At 45.7% G+C, this 24,927-nt stretch overlaps 1 protein-coding gene and 1 long non-coding RNA gene across 2 annotated transcripts; both read right to left on the reverse strand.

Annotated features, from left to right (window-relative positions):
• Positions 1 to 299: 299 nt before the first annotated feature.
• Positions 300 to 2,025, reverse strand: LOC119359205. Its single transcript, XR_005172416.1, has 3 exons — positions 1,964 to 2,025; positions 1,782 to 1,851; positions 300 to 524 (listed from the first exon to the last, which is right to left on the reverse strand). It is a non-coding gene; the product is annotated as an uncharacterized LOC119359205 (long non-coding RNA).
• Positions 2,026 to 2,234: 209 nt separating this feature from the next.
• On the reverse strand, positions 2,235 to 5,254 carry LOC119354003 (BTB/POZ domain-containing protein At5g48130-like). The gene is made up of 4 exons (XM_037620712.1): positions 4,859 to 5,254; positions 4,717 to 4,786; positions 3,489 to 4,619; positions 2,235 to 3,371 (listed from the first exon to the last, which is right to left on the reverse strand). Exons 1-4 carry the CDS (start codon positions 5,002 to 5,004, stop codon positions 2,670 to 2,672), a joined length of 2,049 nt encoding a protein of 682 aa, XP_037476609.1. The 5' UTR covers positions 5,005 to 5,254; the 3' UTR covers positions 2,235 to 2,669.
• Positions 5,255 to 24,927: the final 19,673 nt, after the last annotated feature.

The raw sequence follows: 24,927 nt of genomic DNA on the forward strand, positions 1-24,927 counted from the left end.
TCCAAGTAAGGGCAGTACCCAAGCACCGGTCCACCCACATATCAAATTGTCAAAGTACCGAACGCGAATCATATGAACGTGATGAAAACTAGCTTGACGATAATTCCCACGTGTCTTCGGGAGCGTTTTCCTTTATATAAGAGTTTGTCTAGGCTTGTCCTTTGCTACAAAAAGGATTTGGCAATCTTGCTGCACCTTATTTACTTTCATTACTTGCTACTCGTTACAAATTACCTTATCACAAAACTATCTGTTACCGATAATTTCAGTGCTTGCAGAGAATACCTTACTGAAAACTGCTTATCATTTCCTTCTGCTCCTCGTTGGGTTCGACACTCTTACTTATCGAAAAGGACTATGATAGATCCCCTACACTTGTGGGTCATCAGTACATTGAACTCACCATGCGCCTCCAACAACTTTCATGGAGCACAACATCAAACTATTGAAGAAATCCATTCACCCCAAGCACACCACCAAGGGGCAGGGCCCGTTAGGGTTGCGGCATGTAGGGCAAACCATACCTTTCAGAAATAGACAAGGTATCAATTAATAAACTCTCTAAAGCAATTTAAGAAAAAAAATACACATATAAAAAGAAACTAACTGGAAAACAAGTTGCAATTCAGAAGAAGCACCTCACAAAAGCAATTCATGAGAAGCTACTTCCATTGACAATCAGACTGAAACAGACAAGTTGTACTAGCTTGCCTCATATACACCACTAGTTTCATAGTGCCGCACAAAAAAACACTAGCTAAAATGTCAAATACTATCAACTAATCATAACCAGACTAACTACACACCTAGCAATTAACTAGACTATAAACAAAGCACCATAAAAAAGATACTAGGCACACTACCTGCAACTAAAATGTGGGGAACTAGCCACACATTAAGAAGGATTAAGATAAAAAAAGAAGGCACTTTTTATAGTATACTCAAGAAAATAGACAATAAATTTGACATCAAAAGACCCAAGAACTCACGATCCGAACATCAATCACACCAAACACCTAAACTACCGACAAAACTAATCAATCCATAACCCAAACCTGCTTAAGCATAATCACTAAAAATGGTACAGATCCACGGCTCCACTAAATCAACTAAACTAACAAAAAGCCACCACCAACATCAACTTGAAACCGACACTAGAAATAATCAATACGCAATGCTAACCTTAATGCAAAAAGGACACGCTCAAACTAGGATATCAGATCAGAAAAGGATAAAGCTCTCAAGGTTTAAAAATATTAAGAAGGAATGGCCATTTAGGATTTACACAAAGAACACGGATTAAAGAAAGTCTATTACCATGGACTTACACTAACTAAAAGGGCATTAAGGTAGAAAAAAAGAAAGGCCTTTTATAGAATACTCAATAATATACCTAATAAAATAGTATAAGACCTAAAAACGGACTTAGTAAACATCAATCAAATCAAATATCCTAGAAACTACCAAAGAATCTAATCCAAACCTAGCACATGCATGCTCATACTTGTAAATCAACTAAAAAACAACGAGTCAGCAACAAAATGAACTTGAACTGGCACAGATCTAATCCACCAATAAAACATGAGGGATGGGAACCAATCTATGACCCAATAGGGCCTAATAGAAGAATCTACTCAAGAACGGGAAGATTAGATCAAAAGAGGAAGACTGACCAAACCCTAGCCAAATCATACTCATTTTTACATAGCAAAACACCTAACCATACATGACACAACACCACAAAAACCAAATCATGGAGAAGAGAACGAGCATACACATACCTGAACAGCAGTTTTGCTCGCTAATGGAGCACAAGAACCCTAACCCAAAGCACCGTCGAGAGCGAAAAGCCTGCAAAAGAACAACAAAGAACAACTCAAGATCTGACAAATAACCGCAGAACTCAATCATATCTGAAGAAAAGAAGGGGGAAATCACAAGAACACCGAAGAAATCGACGAACCCTAGCTCGGATGGGGAGATGAGGAGACATAGAGCGAGGGAGAGTGGCGAACAGAGGAGGTGAAGTGATTGAGGGCACCCGAGCGACTGGATAAGGCAGGGACGAGACGATCCACCTCCACGATGCGGGCTGGGCTCAGAAGATTAACGGGTCGTCGAGCATAACGGGCACCACAACGAGCCCAAGGACTGACCCAAAATTGGGGTCAGTCGATCACACCAAGCCCAACACAGCCACAATCATACACAGCAAAAAAAATAAAACACAGGAATCACAAATCATGATCCAACGGCCACAAAATCGACTGACCAAAATTTAAAACTCAGGCAATTGACATGTAGCTAAAGTGTAAAACTAAACACAACACGGTGCAACAACAGCAAGCCAAGCCTAAAGATGTAAACATCACCTAACAAATGAATAGATAAACTATGCATATCTTGGCAGTTGTTGACGAAGTACCCACTTCACCTCGCGCTGGTTCCACTGAATGAACACCTGAACCTGACAGTAACTACCAATTCAAGCCTTTCAACATTGCTAGCAGTATGTACAAATGAGCAGTCACTACATCCATGGCTGCCAGGTTTCACCGTGGCATCTGCAGTTTCCAATTCCACAAGTAAAAAGTTCAAAACTTTCAGACTAATTTTTCTTTGGCAAGCTGTCCCGACTCCTGAGCCCTGAATGGAAGAGCACTGCAGGTCTACAAGCAGCTGAGCTGCTCTGCTGCAGCCCTGCACTTGCTCTGCTTCCCTCGGGACCTGCTCCGCCCGAACACGGCCAGTCTCGTAAACACGCGCAGGATCCTGCTGGCGCACCGCCGCTGCGAGCCCCAGCGCATGGACCCGATGCAGCTGCCGGACGCGGGCGCTCGCCGCCTGATCGCCACCGGCGCCGCCGCGTCCGCCCTGAAGCTCGGCTCCTTGCTGTCCTTGCGAACCGAGCCTCCTTTCAGGGTGTTGTGCCGCTGCAGGGTCTTCTTCAGCGAGACGATCTCCTGCTCCAGCGCCTGGATCCTGAAGCTCGCCGTCTCGTAGTCCGACGCCGCGTCGTCGTCGCCGCGGGCGCGCAGCTTCCCGTCGAGCGCGGCGTTGGTGTGGGCGTCCGTGTACGGGCTCGTGGTGCTCAGCGGCTGGCTCGTGGGGACGGGGCACCCCGGGCTCGGCGTGTACGCGCCGGCGACGCCCGGGATCAGCTCGCCGGAGAGCATGTACCGGAACGAGTCGGAGCGCTCCGCGAAGGCGCGGTGCGTGTGCATCTGCTGCACGAACAGCGCCTGCACGATGAACCGGAGCGGCATCCGCTCGTTCTGCACCGCCTGGATGCACGCCTCGTGCGACAGCTTCCGGCACTCGAGGTGCCCGCACAGCGCCGCCTTCTCCTCGCCGGACAGCCCGGGATGCTCCTGCCATGACACAGAATCGTCAGCTTCCTCTCGTCAGGGACAGTTGAAAATTCAAACCAGCAAACCACTCGGACTAATAACCATGCCAGCGTGTGACCGGAAGGATACTTGTCTTACCAGTAAGTAAGTGTTGATTGCCTCGTATAGATGGTCGTGGGTCTTCCGGTCGCCGGCCGGAACGACGCCGATCAGTTCAGCCAGCCTCTCCGGCCGGAGCTTCGGATCAGCGACGATCTGCACGAGGTACCGATCCCACAACTCCGCCACGGCCTCGGCCCCTTGTCTTTGCATGGCGACGTGGTTTGAGACGATGCTCTCCATTGTCACCACCTCCAGGCTATCGGCGACGGAGACGGACCGGTCGGCGTCTTGCTCCGGCAGCGGCAGGTCATCCGCGCTGGCGAACTGCAGCTGGGACGCTACCTGGTCCCGCAGCCTCGTCCGGCTCTCCTCTTTCAGCTCGAGGGCGAGCGACCGCGACAGCAGCGCGAAGTAGAAGGCCACCGGGACGGCGCCGCTCGCCTCCACCGGGAGCAGGTCGACCACGCCCTGCAGTATCTCCGTGGCCCTCCTGTTGGCGTCGGTCTCGCCGTCGCCGGCCTCGTCCGTGCTCGCCCAGAACTTGTGGGTCTTCTTGGAGAGCACCCACTTGTTGGCGTAGAAGAGCACCACGGGGCTCACGTACTTCTCCTTCATCCCTTGCCGCCGCAGCGCCTGCACGATCCGCTTGAAGAACTCGAAGGGGAGGGCGATGAGGTCCTTGATCCAGAGGTCGCGCGCGGCGAGCTCCTTGACGACCTCGGCGTCCCAGCGGCGGCCGACCAGGCCGCGCGCGCCGGCGTCGTCGACGCCGGGCTGGTCCCGCCGCTGCTCCGGGTCGAGGATCTCCATGCACGCCATGAAGGCCAGCGACTCGACGCAGCGGCTGACGATGAGGAGCTCCTCGGCGGCGGGGAGGAGGGGCTGGCAGCGCTGCAGGACGATGAGCGCGTCGTCCCAGCTCTGCAGCACCACCTGGTTGATGTAGAGGTCGCAGCGCGCGCCCAGGCCGCCCACGTCCAGGAACTCGGCCGCGCAGCGCACCGCCGCCACGTTGAACGGGTCGAGCGCCACGGAGTCGCCGTAGCAGAAGAGCCCGATCACCTCGAAGGCGTCAGAGCCGCCGGGGAAGCTGTCCGGCAGCTCGACGTCTCCGGACACCTCCTCCATCGCCTGGCTGAAGTACCTGCTTCTTGACGCCAGAGGATCCTGCAACGACGACGACGACGACAAAGGTTAGCATGATCATGACCAAACCAGCGCCACCGCCACACCATAATTGAGTTGGTCGCAAGCTCTGACTGACCCTGTGCAGAATGAAGCTCCTGTCGGCGACGCGAACGCGCACCGTCGCCGGCGACCCGGTCTCCTTCGCCCTACAGTAGAAAGCAATCAGAATTCGATCGCCGGACAAGAGAAACAAGCAACATGTCATGAGCTTCACGTACCAGGAAAGAACTCTCCTCTGCAGCAGGAAGGCCGTGCTGGGGCTCGAGTAGGGGCTAAACATGGCAGCGGCCGCCGCTTCCTTGGCAGCCGGCGACATCTCCACCTCCGTCCCCATCTCCACCCCCCTCCCAATCATCTTCTCCATCGAGTAGCTATCAGCTATCTATCCTTCGCAGGTTAGGCAGCGTGCTAGTACTTCGTGTGATGTCAAGGATCGGAGCGCATATAAGGATGTTGAGTGCGGAGGGAGGGGAGTAACATAGGGAGGCGTGCAAAAGGGTACAATGGCTGAGGGCGCACGAATGGGGGTTGAACCCCAGTTTTAAGGCTGGGAAATCGGATCGCCCTCGTGCAACCTTTCTTAATCCTCTCTCTCCTCTCCTCCGGAGCGTTTTCTCGGTAGATTTGCTCGCCCGCACGGGGGCAGCCGTGTGAGGATCCAAGAGAGGGTCAACACTAGTTTAAGCCCCAATCAATCACCGCGTCGTCCAGTCACCACCAGAACTGCACGCACGCACGCACGCGTGATACAGATGGAAACACCTGGTATGAATCCTTGATGCAAGTAATTGGCGTTTGTTGGAGTGTTGAACCAACTGGTGGAAAAAACGGGCTGCTGGCGCCATGGACGGATCGTACGATGGCCGAGAAGTCGGGGCTTCAACGGGCTCTCGGCATTTGGCGGAGCACGGTGACTTTGCCAGCCAGGGGTTGCTTGGAGTCGGAGGGAGCACGCAGACGCAGCCTCATTTTAAAACTGCCTCCCTCGAGACTCGGCATCTTGTGCGATCAGACTATCCTTTCTGCTCACGGACGCCAGAGGACCGAAATTTTAAGACCAAAATTTTTAGCGACGGCATAAGCTGGACGGATGCGCTTCCATACTGCTTTTTAATAAAGGCGAGCGTGCACATTGACGAGCGCCTCTACGAGAGGAGGAGGCTCTGAATATCATACGGCCGGGAATGGAGTCCCTGTCGCCCGATTCAACGGGTGTTCCGTCATTCACCATGAGCGCACGCCACAAAACTCTGGTTTAGACTACGGAACTGTGAAATTGCTTCTTTAAGAGATCTGATGATGCGAGGGGCCTGGTTGCCTCGCCGCCGTGGAAGCAGATCAATCACGGCGTTTTTCTTTTCAATTCATGGACATGCCTGGCTGCCGGCCGCGTCTTCTTCTCCGGTGTCAAATGGCGTTCGTCGTGCTGGAAGCTGGCTGGGGCGATCGGCATGCGTGGACCGGTCAGCGCATTGTGCCGCTGCCCGCCGCTCGTGATCGCCATTGATAAGGGAGAATGTCGGTAATAATCAAATCGTTGACGTGCATCGGCCGCTGCACTTGGGGGCTGGGGAATTTAAGTGCACGGAGTCGGGGGAGTATTCCGCTTCCGCTGTGGAATTTGAGGTAGGGGCATCGGGAACCCAAGTCGCCATGCTTCTCCTCCCCGAGCGCTCGGTTGCAGTTTTCTGGAGCCTTTTTCGTGGCCCCGTGACGCATCGAGATCGGCTACGGAATTTGTACCCGCCCGGCCCCGCGCTTCAGTTCGGTGGGAGGGCAGACACGCCCGGGTCACGCACTCCTGCCACGCCCGTTGATTTTTTTTAACATCAATGCACACAAGCGTTCGTATACACACACATCCTATCCGTATTAGCATTTTCGAAAGACTGAACCGGCATATCATCTTTAAATTTACGAAGTCACCGTAGGCACCTCGTTGTCGACGGGAACGTCTCCTCCCACTGAATGCGCATCGCCGAAAATTCTGAAATAAATCCAGGAATAAATGTGGGCACCAGGATTTAAACCCTGGTGGGCTGGGATACCACAGTCCCTCTAACCATCGAACCACATATTGATTTGCACCACGCCCGTTGATTCTAGGGTACTACTATCACATATGCTACGGGGAAACAAGTTCTTACACGCCTTTCACCTCTGAACACAAAACTATTAGGGTAAAATGGCCAGTGCTACAAATCAACTGGCTGATGCCAGAAAGATTTAAGCCGCCTTGCTGGCTGTTTGATCAGCCCCACCACACCATCAGATCCCTCTTCTCAACCGGTTTGAACGGCCAACGCCCACACACAATCTCCTTCCTCACATTGCATAACAGTCCCCTTCCCCCGCACGATCTTGCAGCACCGCAACCGTCGGCGAGCACTGCATCGGAGCCCAGGTAGCTGCCGGTGACGCTTCATCGCAGCGACAACATCGGCGTGGCGGCGCTCCATCGCAGCACCCGCCGCCGTCGGCCATGCTCTATTGAAACACATGTCGTTCCGATGATGCTTGAGTGCAACCCCGGCGGCCACTGACGAAGCTCCATTGCAGCACTTGTGGCCTCCGGTAAAGCTCTATTGCAGCACTAGACGACTCTCGATGGAGCTTCATTGCAACACCGGCGACCCCCCCGATGAAGCTCCATCGACGGCAATGCTTCATTGCAACCCCGATAGAGCTTCACGATTCGGCGGTGCTTCATTGCATCTCCAGCGGTCCCGGCGATGCCCCACTGCAGTGACATGGCCTGGCGGAGCTCCATCGTAGCGCCGACGACTCGCAACGGTGTTGCCGGCTCACACGCCCTTGCAGCAGCGACGGGTCGTGGTTGGTGTTGCCTTTGCAGCACCCTGGTGGCGTCCCCTGCCCCCCTCTTTCAGCACCGGCAGCACTGCACCGACAAAAAAGCTCGGCCGACAACGCTCGGCAACACGGACCACATCAACAACCGCGGTGTTAAGCACACCGCCGCGTCGCGGCATCAATCCACACTGGTGGTGGCAGCAATAGCTTGCAGCGGTGTGTAGAGCTTGCAGCAATGTTTGGATTGCGTCCATGCTCGCGGTGTTCGACAGAGAACAGAGGCCAGGGCTGGAGGAAGAAAAGGGGATCGAGCTCGGGGAGAAAAGGATGCGGGGAGAGATGAAGAAAGGAGTGGCTCTCCTGATCAACATGAAATGAGGAGATAAAGTTTGGGCGGTGCCTGGCCCCACCGGGACGCGTGGCACGCAGAGGATACGGTTTACGCAGGTGTGTAATCATCCGGCTTAATTTTAGAGTTTTCCAAAGTATTCGGCAGCATGGTCATAAGGGCATCTCCAAGGCGGACTCATAAACCTCCCACAACCATTCGGATCGGGTCATCCGGACGACGGAAGCCATCCAACGCCGACCTGTATCGATCCGTGGAGTGGTCTGGACACAATTTCTCCCGTAAACCGGAGACAAGTGTGGGGGAGGTTTGCCAGAGAACGGACCACTCCCAAGCCCGCTGCTGACCGCTCTGGCCCACCAAAAAAACCTCCCCTCTCCCGCGCGTTTTTGGTCAGCCCAGCTCCAGAGCATCAACGCCCGCATTCCTGCCCGCCCAGAGCGGAGACAACTGCTCACTGGCGCCGGCATTAAAGCGGCGCGCCAGCCGAGAGAGCACTGCTTCCTAATGCAGGCGACTGCCGCGCGTTCAAATGACACGACGGCTGCCCATACGCTCGTTTGCCGCCCGCATTGATGGCACGCAGTTGCCGAGGCGTTTCCTCCGGCGCCACCGGTCCGTCCGTCTGTCTGCCGCCCACTGGTGTTATATAAACCGCTGCTCTGGTTCCCCGGCCATAGCCATAGTCATCCTTCTCCACACTACTCCCCGCCAAGGGATCCCTCCGCTGGCAAAGCTCTCTGGGACGGGCTTAAGTCAGAGCAGAAGAAGGCCATGGCCGCCATTGCTGCCGACTGAAGGAAATATGCCCTAGAGGCAATAATAAAGTTTTTATTTATATTTCCTTATATCATGATAAATGTTTATTATTCATGGTAGAATTGTATTAACCAGAAACTTAATACATGTGTGAATACATAGACAAACAGAGTGTCACTAGTATGCCTCTACTTGACTAGCTCGTTAATCAAAGATGGTTAGGTTTCCTAGCCATGGACAAAGAGTTGTCATTTGATGAAAGGGATCACATCATTAGAGAATGATGTGATTGACTTGACCCATCCGTTAGCTTAGCACGATGATCATTTAGTTTGTTGCTATTTCTTTCTTCATAACTTATACATGTTCCTATGACTATGAGATTGCGCAACTCCCGAATACTGGAGGAACACTTAGTGTGCTATCAAATGTCACAACGTAACTGGGTGATTATAAAGATTCTCTACAGGTGTCTCCGATGGTGTTTGTTGAGTTGGCATAGATTGAGATTAGGATTTGTCACTCCAATTGTCGGAGAGGTATCTCTGGGCCCTCTCGGCAATGCACATCCCTATAAGCCTTGCAAGCAATGTAACTAATGAGTTAGTTGTGGGATGTTGCATTACAGAACGAGTAAAGAGACTTGCCAGTAACGAGATTGAACTAGGTATTGAGATACCGATAGAATCTCGGGCAAGTAGCATACCGATGACAAAGGGAACAATGTATGTTGTTATGCGGTTTGACCGATAAAGATCTTCGTAGAATATGTAGGAACCAATATGAGCATCCAGGTTCCTCTATTGGTTATTGATCGGAGATGAGTATCGGTCATGTCTACATAGTTCTCGAACCCGTAGGGTCCGCACGCTTAACGTTCGATGACGATCGGTATTATGAGTTTATGTGTTTTGATGTACCGAAGGTTGTTCAGAGTCCCGGATGTGATCACGGACATGACGAGGAGACTCGAAATGGTCGAGACATAAAGATCGATATATTGGAAGGCTATGTTTGGACATCGGAATGGTTCCGGGTGAGTTCGGGCATTTACCAGAGTACCGGGGGGTTACCGGAACCCCTCAGGGAGTGTATGGGCGTTATTGGGCCTTAGTGGGAGAGAAGAGGAGGCGGCCAAGGTGGAGGGCGCGCCCCCAAGCCCAATCCGAATTGGGTGGGGGCCGCCCCCCTTTCCTTCCCTCTCTCTCTCCCTTCCTTCATCTCCTACTCCAACTAGGCGCGCCATGAGAGGGCGGACCTTCCCCTCCTCCACTCCTTTATATACGGGGGAGGGGGGCACCCCATAGACACACAAGTTCATTGTTTAGCCGTGTGCGGTGCCCCCTCCACAGATTTCCACCTCGATCATATCGTTGTAGAGCTTAGGTGAAGCCCTGCATCGGTAAATTCATCATCACCGTCATCACGCCGTCGTGCTGACGAAACTCTCCCTCGACCTCAGCTGGATATAGAGTTCATGGGACGTCATCGAGCTGAACGTGTGCAGATCGTAGAGGTGCCGTACCTTCGGTGCTAGGATCGGTCGAATCGTGAAGACGCACGACTACATCAACCGCGTTGTCATAACGCTTCCGCTTACGGTCTACGAGGGTACGTGGACAACACTCTCCCCTATCATTGCTATGCATCACCTAGACGGATCTTGCGTGTGCGTAGGAATTTTTTTGAAATTACTGCGTTCCCCAATAGTGGCATCCGAGCCAGGTTTACGCGTAGATGTTATATGCACGAGTAGAACACAAAGGAGTTGTGGGCGTGAGTATATAAATATTGCTTGTCGTCACTAGTTGATTCTTGATTCAGCGGTACTGATGGATGAAGCGGCTTAGACCGACATTACGCGTACGCTTACGCGAGACTGGTTCTACCGACGTGCTTCGCACACAGGTGGCTGGTGGGTGTCTGTTTCTCCAACTTTAGTTGAATCAGTTTCAATGAACAGAGTTCTTTCTGAAGATCAAAAAGCAATCACTATTCTACATTGTGGTTTTGATGCGTGGGTAAGAATGGTTCTTGCTAGAAGCTCGTAGCAGCCACATAAAACTTGCAACAACAAAGTAGAGGACGTCTAACTTGTTTTGCAGGGCATGTTGTGATGTGATATGGTCAAGACGTGATTATATAAATTGTTGTATGAGATGATCATATTTTGTAACAAAGTTATCGGCAACTGGCAGGAGCCATATGGTTGTCGCTTTATTATATGAAATGCAATCGCCATGTAATTGCTCTACTTTATCACTAAGCGGTAGTGATAGTCATAGAAGCAATAGTTGGCGAGACGACAACGATGCTTCGATGGAGATCAAGGTGTCAAGGCAGCGACGGTGGTGATCATGACGGTGCTTTGGAGATGGAGATCAAAGGCACAAGATGATGATGGTCATATCATATCACTTATATTGATTGCATGTGATGTTTATCCTTTATGCATCTTATTTTGCTTAGAACGACGGTAGCATTTTAAGATGATCTCTCACTAAATTTCAAGGTATAAGTGTTCTCCCTGAGTATGCACCGTTGCTACAGTTCGTCGTGCCGAGACACCACGTGATGATCGGGTGTGATAAGCTCTACATTCACATACAACGGGTGCAAGCCAGTTTTGCACATGTAGAATACTCGGGTTAAACTTGACGAGCCTAGCATATGCAGATATGGCCTTGGAACACTGAGACCGAAAGGTCGAGCGTTAATCATATAGTAGATATGATCAACATAGTGATGTTCACCATTGAAAACTACTCCATCTCACGTGATGATCGGACATGGTTTAGTTGGTACGGATCACGTGATCACTTAGATGATTAGAGGGATGTCTATCTAAGTGGGAGTTCTTAAGTAATATGATTAATTGAACTTTAATTTATCATGAACTTAGTACCTGATAGTATTTTGCATGTCTATGTTGTTATAGATAGATGGCCCATGTTGTTGTTCCGTTGAATTTTAATACGTTCCTAGAGAAAGCTAAGTTGAAAGATGATGGTAGCAACTACACAGACTGGGTTCGTAACTTGAGGATTATCATCATTGTTGCACAGAATAATTACGTCCTGGAAGCACCGCTATGTGACAAACCCGCTGCAGAAGCAACGCCAGATGTTATGAACATCTGGCAGAGCAAAGCTGATGACTACTCGATAGTTCAGTATGCCATGCTTTACAGCTTAGAATCGGTACTTCAAATATGTTTTGAACGTCATGGAGCATATGAGATGTTCCAGGAGTTGAAGTTAATATTTCAACCAAATGCTCGGATTGAGAGATATGAAGTCTCCAATAAGTTCTATAGCTGCAAAATGGAGGAGAATAGTTTTGTGAGTGAACATATACTCAGAATGTCTGGGTACCACAACCACTTGACTCAGCTGGGAGTTAATCTTCCTGATGATAGTGTCATTGACAGAGTTCTTCAATCACCGCCACCAAGCTACAAGAGCTTCGTGATGAACTATAATATGCAAGGGATGGATAAGACAATTCCTAAGCTCTTCGCAATGCTAAAGGCTGCAGAGGTAGAAATCAAGAAGGAGCATCAAGTGTTGATGGTCAACAAGACCACTAGTTTCAAGAAAAAGGGTAAAGGGAAGAAGGAGAACTTTAAGAAGATCGGCAAGCAAGTTGCTGCTCAAGTGAAGAAGCCCAAGTCTGGACCTAAGCCTGAGACTGAGTGCTTCTGCTGCAAGGGACTGGTCACTAGAAGCGGAACTGCCCCAAGTATTTGGCAGAGAAGAAGGATGACAAAGTGAAAGGTATATTTGATATACATGTTATTGATGTGTACCTTACTAATGCTCGCGGTAGCGCTTGGGTATTTGATACTGGTTCTGTTACTAATATTTGCAACTTGAAACAGAGGCTACGGATTAAGCGAAGATTGGCTAAGGATGAGGTGACGATGCACGTAGGAAATGGTTCCAAAGTCGATGTGATCGCCGTCGGCACTCTACCTCTACATCTACCTTCGGGATTAGTTTTAGACCTGAATAATTGTTATTTGGTGCCAGCGTTGATCATGAACATTATATCTGGATCTTGTTTGATGCGAGACGATTATTCATTTAAATCAGAGAATAATGGTTGTTCTATTTATATAAGTAATATCTTTTATGGTCATGCACCCTTGATGAGTGGTCTATTTTTACACAATCTTGATAGTAGTGATACACATGTTCATAGTATTGAAGCCAAAAGATATAAGTTTAATAATGATAGTGCAACTTATTTGTGGCACTGCTGTTTAGGTCATATTGATGTAAAGCACATGAAGAAACTCCATGCTGATGGGATTTTGGAATCACTTGATTATGAATCACTTGATGCTTGCGAACCATGCCTCATGGGCAAGATGACTAAGACTCCATTCTCCGGAACAATAGAGCGAGCAACAGACTTGTTGGAAATAATACATACTGATGTATGCGGTCCGATGAGTGTTGATACTCGCGGCGGGTATCGTTATTTTCTTACCTTCACAGATGATTTGAGAAGATATGGGTATATCTACTTGATGAAACATAAGTCTGAAACATTTGAAAAGTTCAAAGAATTTTAGAGTGAAGTGGAAAATCATCGTAACAAGAAAATAAAGTTTCTACGATATGATCGTGGAGGAGAATATTTGAGTTACGAGTTTGGTCTTCATTTGAAACAATGCGGAATAGTTTCGCTACTCACGCCACCCGGAACACCACAACGTAATGGTGTGTCCGAACATCGTAATCGTACTTTATTAAATATGGTGCGACCTATGATGTCTCTTACCGATTTACCGTTATCGGGGTTATGCTTTAGAGACGGCTGCATTCACGTTAAATAGGGCACCATCTAAATCCATTGAGACGACACCTTATGAACTGTGGTTTGGCAAAAAATCCAAGTTGTCGTTTCTTAAATTTTGGGGCTGCGATGCTTATGTGAAAAAGCTTCAACCTGATAAGCTCGAACCCAGATCGGAGAAATGTGTCTTCATAGGATACCCAAAGGAGACTGTTAGGTACACCTTCTATCACAGATCCGAAGGTGATAACCCACAAGTACAGGGGATCACAACAGTTTTCGAGGGTAGGGTATTCAACCCCAATTTATTGATTCGACATAAGGGGAGTCAAAGAATATTCTCAAGTATCAGCAGCTGAGTTATCAATTCAACTACACCTGGAAAACTTAATATTTGCAGCAAAGTATTTAGTACCAAAGTAATATGGAAGGGACGGTAATGGTAGCAAAAGTAACGGTAGCAGTTTTGTAGTGATTGTAACAGTGGCAACGGAAAAGTAACAGCAAAGATCAATAAGTGAAAAGCTCGTAGGCAATGGATCAGTGATGGATAATTATGTCGGATGTGATTCCTCATGCAACAGTTATAACATACGGTGACACAGAACTAGCTCCAGTTCATCAATGTAATGTAGGCATGTATTCTGAATATAGTCATACGTGCTTATGGAAAAGAACTTGCATGACATATTTTGTCCTACCCTTCTGTGGCAGCAGGGTCCTATCGGAAACTAAGGGATATTAAGGCCTCCTTTTAATAGAGTACCAGACCAAAGCATTAACGCTTAGTGAATACATGAACTCCTCAAACTACGGTCATCACCGGTAAGTATCCCGATTATTGTCACTTCGGGGTTAACGGATCATAACACATAATAGGTGACTATAGACTTGGAAGATAGGATCAAGAACTCACATATATTCATGAAAACATAATAGGTTCAGATCTGAAATCATGGCACTCGGGCCCTAGTGACAAGCATTAAGCATAGCAAATTCATAGCAACATCAATCTCAGAACATAATGGATACTAGGGATCAAACCCTAACAAAACTAACTCGATTACATGATAAATCTCATCCAACCCATCACCGTCCAGCAAGCCTACGATGGAATTACTCACGCACGACGGTGAGCATCATGAAATTGGTGATGGAGGAAGGTTGATGATGACGATCGCGATGGATTCCCCTCTCTAGAGCCCCGAACAGACTCCAGATCAGCCCTCCCGAGAGAGATTAGGGCTTGGCAGCGGCTCTGTATCGTAAAACACAATGAATCCTTCTCTCTGATTTTTTTTCTCCCCGAACGTGAATATGTAGAGTTGGAGTTGAGGTCAGTGGAGCATCAGGGGGCCAACGAGGCGGGGGGCGCGCCCCCACCCTCGTGGACAGGGTGTGGGTCCCCTAGCCTTGATTCTTTCGCCAGTATTTTTTATATATTCCAAAAATATTCTGCGTAAAGTTTCAGGTCATTCCGAGAGCTTTTATTTTTGCACAAAAATAACACCATGGAAATTTTGCTGAAAACAACGTCAGTCCGGGTTAATTCCATTCAAATCATGCAAGTTAGAGTCCAAGACAAGGGCAAAAGTGTTTGGAAAAGTAGATACGATGGAGACGTATCAACTCCCCCAAGCTTAAACCTTTGCTTGTCCTCAAGCAATTCAGTTGATAAACTGAAAGTGATAAAGAAAAAAATTACAAACTCTGTTTGCTCTTGTTGTTGTAAATATGTAAAGCCAGCATTCAAGGTTTAAGCAACGATTATGAACTAACCATATTCACAATAACATTTAGGTCTCATGTTTACTCATATCAATGACATAATCAACTAGCGAGCAATAATAGTAAATCTCGGATGACAACACTTTCTCAAAACAATCATAATATGATATAACAAGATGGTATCTCGCTAGCCCTTTCTGAGACCGCAATACATAAATGCAGAGCACCTATGAAGATCAAGGGCTGACTGGAAATTGTAATTCATGGTAAAAGAGATCCAGTCATAGTCATACTCAATGTAAACTAATAGTAATGCATGCAAATGACAACGATGCTCTCCAACTGGTGCTTTTTAATAAGAGGATGGTCAGTCAACATAAAAGTAAATAGATAAGCCCTTCGCAGAGGGAAGCAGGGATTTGTAGAGATGCCAGAGCTCAGATTTGAAATAGAGATAAATAATATTTTGAGCGGTATACTTTCATTGTCAACATAACAACTGAGAGATCTCGATATCTTCCATGCTACACACATTATAGGCGGTTCCCAAGCATAATGGTAAAGTTTATACTCCCCCTACCACCAACAAACATCAATCCATGGCTTGTCCAAAACAACGGGTGCCTCCAACTAACAACAATCCCGGGGGAGTTTTGTTTGCAATTATTTTGATTTGATTTGAGCATGGGACTGGGCATCCCGGTTACCAGCCATTTTCTCGTGAGTGAGGAGCGGAGTCCACTCCTCTTGAGAATAACCCGCCTAGCATGGAAGACATAGACAACCCTAGTTGATACATGAGCTATTCGAGCATACAAAACATAATTTCATTTGAAGGTTTAGAGATTGGCACATACAAATTTACTTGGAACGGCAGGTAGATACCGCATATAGGAAGGTATGGTGGACTCATATGGAATAACTTTTGGGGTTTATGGAATTGGATGCACTAGTATTCCCGCTTAGTACAAGTGAAGGATAGAAAGAGGCTGGGAAGCGACCAGCTAGAGAGCGACAACAGTCATGAACATGCATTAAAATTAATCAGCACTGAATGCAAGCATGAGTAGGATATAATTCACCATGAACATAAATATCGTGGAGGCTATGTTGATTTTGTTTCAACTACATATGTGAACATGTGCCAAGTCAAGCCACTCGAATCGTTCAAAGGAGGATACCACCCTATCATACCACATCACAACCATTTTAATAGCATGTTGGCACACAAGGTAAACCATTATAAACTCCTAGCAAATTAAGCATGACATGAGCAACTATAATCTCTAATTGTCATTGCAAACATGTTTCATTCATAATAGGCTGAATCAGGAATGATGAACTAATCATATTTACAAAACAAGATAGGTCGAGTTCATACCAGCTTTTCTCATCTCAATCAGTTAATCATATATCGTCATTATTGCCTTTCACTTGCACAACCAAGCAGTGTGGATAATAATAATAGTGCACGTGCATTGGACTAAGCTAGAATCTGCAAGCTTTTAATACAAGGAAGAGGACAAGGTAATATGGGCTCTTTGTTAGATCAACAATAATTCAAATGAGAGCCACTCAACATTTTCATCATGGTCTTCTCCTCTCGACCCCCAAAGAAACGAAAAGAAACAAAACTATTTACACGGGAAAGCTCCCAACAAGCAAAAGAAGAGCGAGAAATTGTTTTGGGTTTTCTTTTAATTATTACTACTACAGGCCTGGAAAGTAAACTTAGCTAAAATCACAACTATTTTTTTCTTAAGGTTTTTCAAACACACAAGAAGAAAGCTTAAAATAGAAAATAAACTAGCATGGATGATACAATGAAAAAGTATTTGCACCGACAACTAGCATGAGTGTGTGAACATGAATGTAATGTCGGTGAGAAATACGTACTCCCCAAGCTTAGGCTTTTGGCCTAAGTTGGTCTATGCCCATGGATCAAAGTGACCCTCTTCGGTGTGCGGAGGAGTGTCATCTGGGTGCCACTGGTTGGCGATCTCTTCCGGATTCTACTGATAAACAGACTGCCGATAAGGGTCAAGTGGTGGTTCCTGCTCAGGCTCTGGAGCTGGTGTCATGCTCCAGTATGCATAAACAGCCTTCGGTAAAATGAGGTATGTGCCTGAAAATATGTTAAACAAAGAGGGAGTAGGCAAGGTAATAATCTCAAAGTAATTTTTATTAAACATCAATCTATATTTAAGCATCTTATTCTTATCCTTAACAATAAAATCATGTGCTACCATACTCTTATAAACTAGAAAAATAGGAGGCAACAACTTTTCTTCTTTCTCATAATGCCTAATAGGTATGTTAAAGTGTGCAGCAAGGCGCGAAGCAAAGATGCCTCCAAAGATGGGACCCTTCATACGGTTCAGATTTAACCGTTTAGCAACAATAGCGCCCAAACTGAAAGTAGCATCACGAAACAAGGCATGGCGCAAAATAACAATATCAGGGGCACTAAGGTTTCCACTATTCCCACGACCAATCAAGCATCTACTAGCAAATATTGCAAAGTAACGTAGAATAGGAAAATGTATGCTAGTAATTCTTGCATCGGAAACTTTCCTCGTTTCCCCTACAGCAATCATATCAATAAACCCTTCCACATCATTACGATGTGGTTCCTCTCTGATGCCCTCAAAGGGAAACTTGCAAACCGCACAAAATTCATAAAATGACATCTCCTTATACTCATCATACAAATAAAAATCCACAGAAGGTGGCGACCTCCTAGCATGGAAATGAAATTTTGCAAAAAAATATTAGTGAGTAGGAGATACTGTTCGAGCTGGCCGTGGAGGAAGTCGGTGAGGCATGCATTCTCAGTCAAATAATAAAAGTCTTCATAAATCCCAGCTGCTCTCAAGAACTCATCACAAGGCCATTCGCATGGCCGAACCTCCGCAGTGCGAGGGAGATTATATTTGGGCTTCTTATTCTCTTCACTTTGCTTATCCTTCGAGCTTCGGCTCGAAGAGCCCCTCAAAAATCTCTTCATCATTTTTTGAAAATTTCTGAAAATTTTAGTAACTTAAAGTAAAAGTGAACCAAACTCAACAAGAATGATAGCAACTACTCCCACAAGTGCCTAGAGGCCATATCATGCAATAGAACTACTTGAGACCAAATAAATCTGTCATGCAAGCTCAAGAATAGGGTCACCTAAGCAGCAAAAATTTGCAGTAAATAAAGCACTAGAACAAAAACTAATTGGACCATTAGAGGAGTCACATACCGAAGAACAATCCCCCAAAGCAGTTTTGTGAATGGAGCTTTGAGCTAGGAGATCGAAAATGGCAGCAAGATGAGCTAGAACTCGGGTTTGAGCTGGTGGGTGATTTTTTTCCGAAGGAAGACGAAGTGTGTGGGTGCAAGAATAAGTGGAGGGGGGCCACGAGGGGTCCACGAGGCAAGGGCGCGCCTAGGGGGTAGGGCGCGCCCTCCACCCTCGTGGGCACATGGTGGGTCCCCTTGGTGTGTTCTCAGTGCCAATAATTCTTAAATATTCTGGAAAAAATCATATTTCATTTTCGGGACATTTGGAGAACTTTTATTTTCGGGGTATTTTTTTATTGCAAGGATAATTCAAAAAACAGATAGAAAATATTATTTTTGCTTTATTTAAACTAAATAACATAAAGTAAAAAGAGGGTACAGAAAGTTGTGCTTTCTAACTTCATCCATCTCATGCCCATCAAAAGGTTGATCAAGTCTTGTTAACAAACTCATTCCGAATCGCATGAAACCGGAGAAAATTCGAATAACACTAGGTTACCTCAACTGGGATATGCACATCCCCAACAATAAGAATATCATATTTCTTCTTGACAGTAGGAAGAGGAAACTCAAAACCTCCAATAGTAATCGTTGGAATTTTTCCAATAAAATTGATACTATGGACTTGAGGTTGTTTCCTCGGAAAGTGTACCGTATGCTCATTACCATTAACATGAAAAGTGACATTGCATTTGTTGCAATTAATAACAGCCCCTGCAGTATTCAAAAATGGTCTACCAAGAATAATAGACATACTATCATCCTCGGGAATATGAAGAATAACAAAGTCCGTTAAAATAGTAACGTTTGCAACCACAACAGGCACACCCTCACAGATACTGACACGTATAGCAGTTGATTTATCAGCCATTTGCAAAGATATTTCAGTAAGTGTCAACTTATTCAAATCAAGTACACGATATAAAGAGAGAGGCATAACACTAACACCGACTCCGAGATCACATAAAGCAGTTTTAACATAGTTTCTTTTAATGGAGCATGGTATAGTTGGTACTCCTGGATCTCCTAGTTTCTTTGGTATTCCACCTTTAAAAGTGTAATTAGCAAGCATGGTGGAAATTTCAGCTTTCGGTATCTTTCTTTTATTAGTAACAATATCCTTCATGTACTTAGCATAAGGATTCATTTTAAGCATATCAGTCAAACGCATACGCAAGAAGATAGGTCTAATCATTTCAGCAAAGCGCTCAAAATCCTCATCATCCTTTTTCTTGGATGGTTTAGGAGGAAAAGGCATGGGTTTCTGAACCCATGGTTCTCTTTCTTTACCGTGCTTCCTAGCAACAGAGTCTCTCTTATCATAACATTGATTCTTTGATTGCGGGTTATCAAGATCAACAACAGGTTCAATCTCTACATCATTGTCATTACTAGGTTGAGCATCAACATGAACATCATGATTAACATTATCACTAGGTCCATGTTCATTACCAGATTGTGTTTCAGCATCATAAATACAAATATCATTAGGATTCTCAGGTGTGTCAACAACAGGTTCACTAGAAGCATGCAAAGTCCTATCATTTTTCTTTTTCTTCTTATTAGAAGAACTAGGTGCATCAACATTAGTTCTCTGAGAATCTTGCTCAATTCTCTTAGGGTGGCCCTCAGGATACAAAGGTTCCTGAGTCATTTTACCACCTCTAGTCACAACTCTAACATCATTACCATTTTTCTTATTATTTAATTCATTGAGAAAATCATTGAGCTTTAAGTACTTGTTCTACTTGAGTGGTAACCATAGAAGTATGTTTACTAATAAGTTTAAGTTCACCTTTAACTCCAGCCATATTATCACTCAAGTGTTCAATCATATAAGCATTGCGTTTCAATTGTCTACCAACATAAGCATTGAAGTTTTCTTGCTTAACAATAAAATTATCAAACTCATCTAAGCATTGGCTAGCAGACTTATTACGAGGAATATCACCTTCATCAAATCTATAGAGAGAATTTACCTTTACTACCTGTGTCGGGTTATCAAGACCTTGTATTTCTTTAATAGATGGTAAATTCTTAACATCTTCAGCTTTAATACCTTTTTCTTTTGTAGATTTCTTTGCCTCTTGCATATCTTCAGGACTGAGAAATAGAATACCCCTTTTTCAGACTTGGCTTAGGAGTTGGTTCAGGAAGTGTCCAATCATTTTCATTACTCAACATATTATTCAATAGCAATTCAGCTTGATCAACAGTTCTTTCCCTGAAAACACAACCAGCACAATTATCCAGGTGGTCTCTGGAAGCATCAGTTAGTCCATTATAAAAGATATCAAGTATTTCATTTTTCTTGAGAGGATGATCAGGCAAAGCATTAAGTAATCGGAGAAGCCTCCCCCAAGCTTGTGGGAGAATCTCTTCTTCAATTTGCACAAAATTATATATTTCCCTTAAGGAAGCTTGTTTCTTATGAGCAGGGAAATATTTAGCAGAGAAGTAATAAATCATATCCTAGGGACTACGCACACAACCAGGATCAAGAGAATTAAACCATGTTTTAGCATCACCCTTTAATGAGAACGGAACTAACTTAAGGATAAAGTAATAGCAAGTTTTCTCATCATTAGTGAATAGGGTGGCTATATCATTTAATTTAGTAAGATGTGCCACAACAATTTCAGATTCATAGCCATAGAAAGGATCAGATTCAACCAAGGTAATCAACTCAGGATCGACAGAGAAATAATAATCCTTATCGGAAATACAGATAGGTGAAGTAGCAAAAGCAGGGTCATATTTCATTCTAGCATTCAAAGATTTTTCTTTAAGCTTAGCTAATAATTTCTTAAGATCATATCTATCATTGCAAGCTAAAAAGTCTCTAGCAGTTTCTTCATCCATAACATAACCCACAGGCACAACAGGCACATATCTAGGGGGGAATCTTCATCATCACTTTCATCAATATTATCAGTTTCAATAATTTCATTCTCTCTAACCCTAGCAAGTTGTTCATCAAGAAATTCACCTAGTGGCATAGTATTATCAAGCATAGAAGTACTTTCATCATAAGTATCTTGCAAAGCAGAAGTGGCATCATCAATAACATGCGACCTATAAGAATCAATAGCATGTGTAGGTGTCGCAAGCTTACTCAAAACAGAAGGTGAATCAAGTGCAGAGCTAGATGGCAATTCCTTACCTCCCCTCATAGTTGAGGGAAAAATCTTGGTTCTTTTCTCTTTCAAGTTCTTCATAGTGATCAACATATATAAATCCCAAGTGACTCAAAGAATAGATCTATGCTCCCCGACAATGGCGCCAGAAAATAGTCTTGATAACCCACAAGTATAGGGGATCGCAACAGTTTTCGAGGGTAGAGTATTCAACCCAAATTTATTGATTCGACACAAGGGGAGCCAAAGAATATTCTCAAGTATTAGCAGCTGAGTTGTCAATTCAACCACACCTGGAAAACTTAATATCTGCAGCAAAGTATTTAGTAGCAAAGTAATATGGAAGTAACGATAACGGTAGCAGTTTTGTAGTGATTGTAATAGTGGCAACGGAAAGGTAACTAAGCAAAGATCAATATGTGAAAAGCTCGTAGGCAATGGATCAGTGATGGATAATTCTGTCGGATGTGATTCCTCATGCAACAGTTATAACATACGGTGACATAGAACTGATGTCTACTACACAACCTTCTTCGTGTAGACATTGTTGGGCCTCCAAGTGCAGAGGTTTGTAGGACAGTAGCAAATTTCCCTCAAGTGGATGACCTAAGGTTTATCAATCTGTGGGAGGCGTAGGATGAAGATGGTCTCTCTCAAGCAACCCTGCAACCAAATAACAAAGAGTCTCTTGTGTCCCCAACACACCCAATACAATGGTAAATTGTATAGGTGCACTAGTTCGGCGAAGAGATGGTGATACAAATGCAATATGGATAGTAGATAATAGTTTTTGTAATCTGAAAATATAAAAACAACAAGGTAACTAATGATAAAAGTGAGCACAAATGGTATTGCAATGCTAGGAAACAAGGCCTAGGGTTCATACTTTCACTAGTGCAAGTTCTCTCAACAATAATAACATAATTGGATCATATAACTATCCCTCAACATGCAACAAAGAGTCACTCCAATGTCACTAATAGCGGAGAACAAACGAAGAGATTATGGTAGGGTACGAAACCACCTCAAAGTTATTCTTTCTGATCGATCTATTCAAGAGTCAGTAGTAAAATAACACGAAGCTATTCTTTCCGTTCAATCTATCCTAGAGTTCATACTAGAATAACACCTTAAGATACAAATCAACCAAAACCCAAATGTCACCTAGATACTCCAATGTCACCTCAAGTATCCGTGGGTATGATTATACGATATGCATCACACAATCTCAGATTCATCTATTCAACCAACACAAAGTACTTCAAAGAGTGCCCCAAAGTTTCTACCAGAGAGTCAAGACGAAAACGTGTGCCAACCCCTATGCATAGATTCCCAAGGTCACGGAACCCGCAAGTTGATCACCAAAACATACATCAAGTGGATCAATAGAATACTCCATTGTCACCACGGGTATCCCACGCAAGACATACATCAAGCGTTCTCAAATCCTTAAAGACTCAATCCGATAAGATAACTTCAAAGGGAAAACTCAATCCATTACAAGAGAGTAGAGGGGGAGAAACATCATAAGATCCAACTATAATAGCAAAGCTCGCGATACATCAAGATCGTACCACCTCAAGAACACGAGAGAGAGAGAGAGATCAAACACATAGCTACTGGTACATCCCCTCAGCCCCGAGGGAGAACTACTCCCTCCTTTTCATGGAGAGCACCGGGATGATGAAGATGGCCACCGGAGAGGGATTCCCCCTCCGGCAGGGTGCCGGAATGGGTCTAGATTGGTTTTCGGTGGCTACGGAGGCTTCTGGCGGCGGAACTCCCTATCTATTGTGCTCCCCGAAGTTTTTAGGGTATATGGGTATATATGGGAGGAAAAAGTATGTCGGTGGACCTCCGGGCTGTCCACGAGGCAGGGGGCATGCCCAGGGGGGGTGGGCGCGCCCCCAGCCTCGTGGGCAGCCCGGGACGCTCCTGGTCCATCTCCGATACTCCGTGGGCTTCTTTTGGTCCAAAAATAAGTTCCGTGAAGTTTCAGGTCAATTGGACTCCATTTGATTTTCCTTTTCTGCGATACTCTAAAACAAGAAAAAAAACAGAAACTGGCACTGGGCTCTGGGTTAATAGGTTAGTCCCAAAATAATATAAAAGTGTCTAATAAAGCCCATAAACATCCAAAACAGATAATATAATAGCATGAATACTTTATAAATTATAGATACATGGGAGACGTATCAGCATCCCCAAGCTTAATTCCTGCTCGTCCTCGAGTAAGTAAATGATAAAAGAAATAATTTATGAAGTGTGAATGCTAGCAGGTGCACAAGTTTGATCAATGATAATTTCAATCACCTTTTGTAGCATCATTATATATCATAACAATAGCTCATCTCATAAAGCTTCTCATGATCAAGTAACAAGCTATTCACATGTTAAATTATAGATCATAAACTTTCTTGAAAACTAACAAACCGTGTTATCAGTCATCAAACAATTACAATTCATCTTATTTTCAGGAAGAGTCTATGTCAGAGCTTTGATTTAGCAAACCCCACATACTCAACTATCATGTAGTCTTTCACAATTGCTAACACTCATGCGATATTTATGGGTTCAAAGTTTTAATCAGACACAGAGAAAGATAGGGGCTTATAGATTCGCCTCCCAACCTTTTACCTCAAGGGTAATGTCAACAGTAATAGTTCATGATGCCTTACATCCAATTGGATATATATATATATGTATGTATGTATGTATATACATATAGGACAGGGCTATTCTGTTACTAGTAACAGAATATTATTCTGTTACCATTAGGCCCTTATAGAGGCCCGATCCATTTTGCACAATCTGGTGCTTCTATGATGTGGCACGAAATAGAGAAAAAGCCCACACACTCCCCACTGCCTCCTCGCTGCTTCCACCCACCGCTGGCTCCACCCCCTGCTCCCACCCGCCGCCGGCCGCGGCCCAGCCTCCCTGCTTCCACGCGCCGCCGACTTCGCCCCTGCTTCTACCCGTCGCTGGTGTTTTCCCCCCTCTGCTTCCACCGTGCCACCAGGCCGCCTCCCCGCTGCTCCCACCGGAGTGCCGCCCCCGTGCTTCCACCGCGCCACCTGGCCAACCTCCCCGCTGCTTCCACCGTGTTGCCGCTCCGCACACAACCTCCTGGTTGCCGGCCGCATTGGCGCCGCCGCTGCTTCACAAGCCTCTGTCGCCCCCATCTCCTCTTGATCTCGTCATCAATCCCCAACCACTCTCTGCAGTCACTGGCTCCAGCCGCCACCCTGTTTCCCATCTCCCCCGGCTCCAGTCTACCAGCAAACCACCTACACGCACAGCCGCAGGTCGCCGGTGTGACCCACTTCTTCTGCCGCAGCATCCCTGATGTCCATCTCCACTACGACAACCACCAACCCGACTTGCCCTCCGTTCACCGCTGCCACCCCGGATC

This window comes from Triticum dicoccoides, chromosome 2A (genome assembly GCF_002162155.2).
Source record: "Triticum dicoccoides isolate Atlit2015 ecotype Zavitan chromosome 2A, WEW_v2.0, whole genome shotgun sequence".
Taxonomy (NCBI): Eukaryota; Viridiplantae; Streptophyta; class Magnoliopsida; order Poales; family Poaceae; genus Triticum; species Triticum dicoccoides.

Coding starts and splice junctions, on each gene's coding strand:
- LOC119354003 (XM_037620712.1), bottom strand. CDS start 5,004: ATGGAGAAGATGATTGGGAGGGGGGTGGAGATGGGGACGGAGGTGGAG. Junction 4,787..4,858: donor CAGAGGAGAGTTCTTTCCTG/GTACGTGAAGCT, acceptor TTTCTACTGTAG/GGCGAAGGAGACCGGGTCGC. Junction 4,620..4,716: donor GGAGCTTCATTCTGCACAGG/GTCAGTCAGAGC, acceptor TCGTCGTTGCAG/GATCCTCTGGCGTCAAGAAG.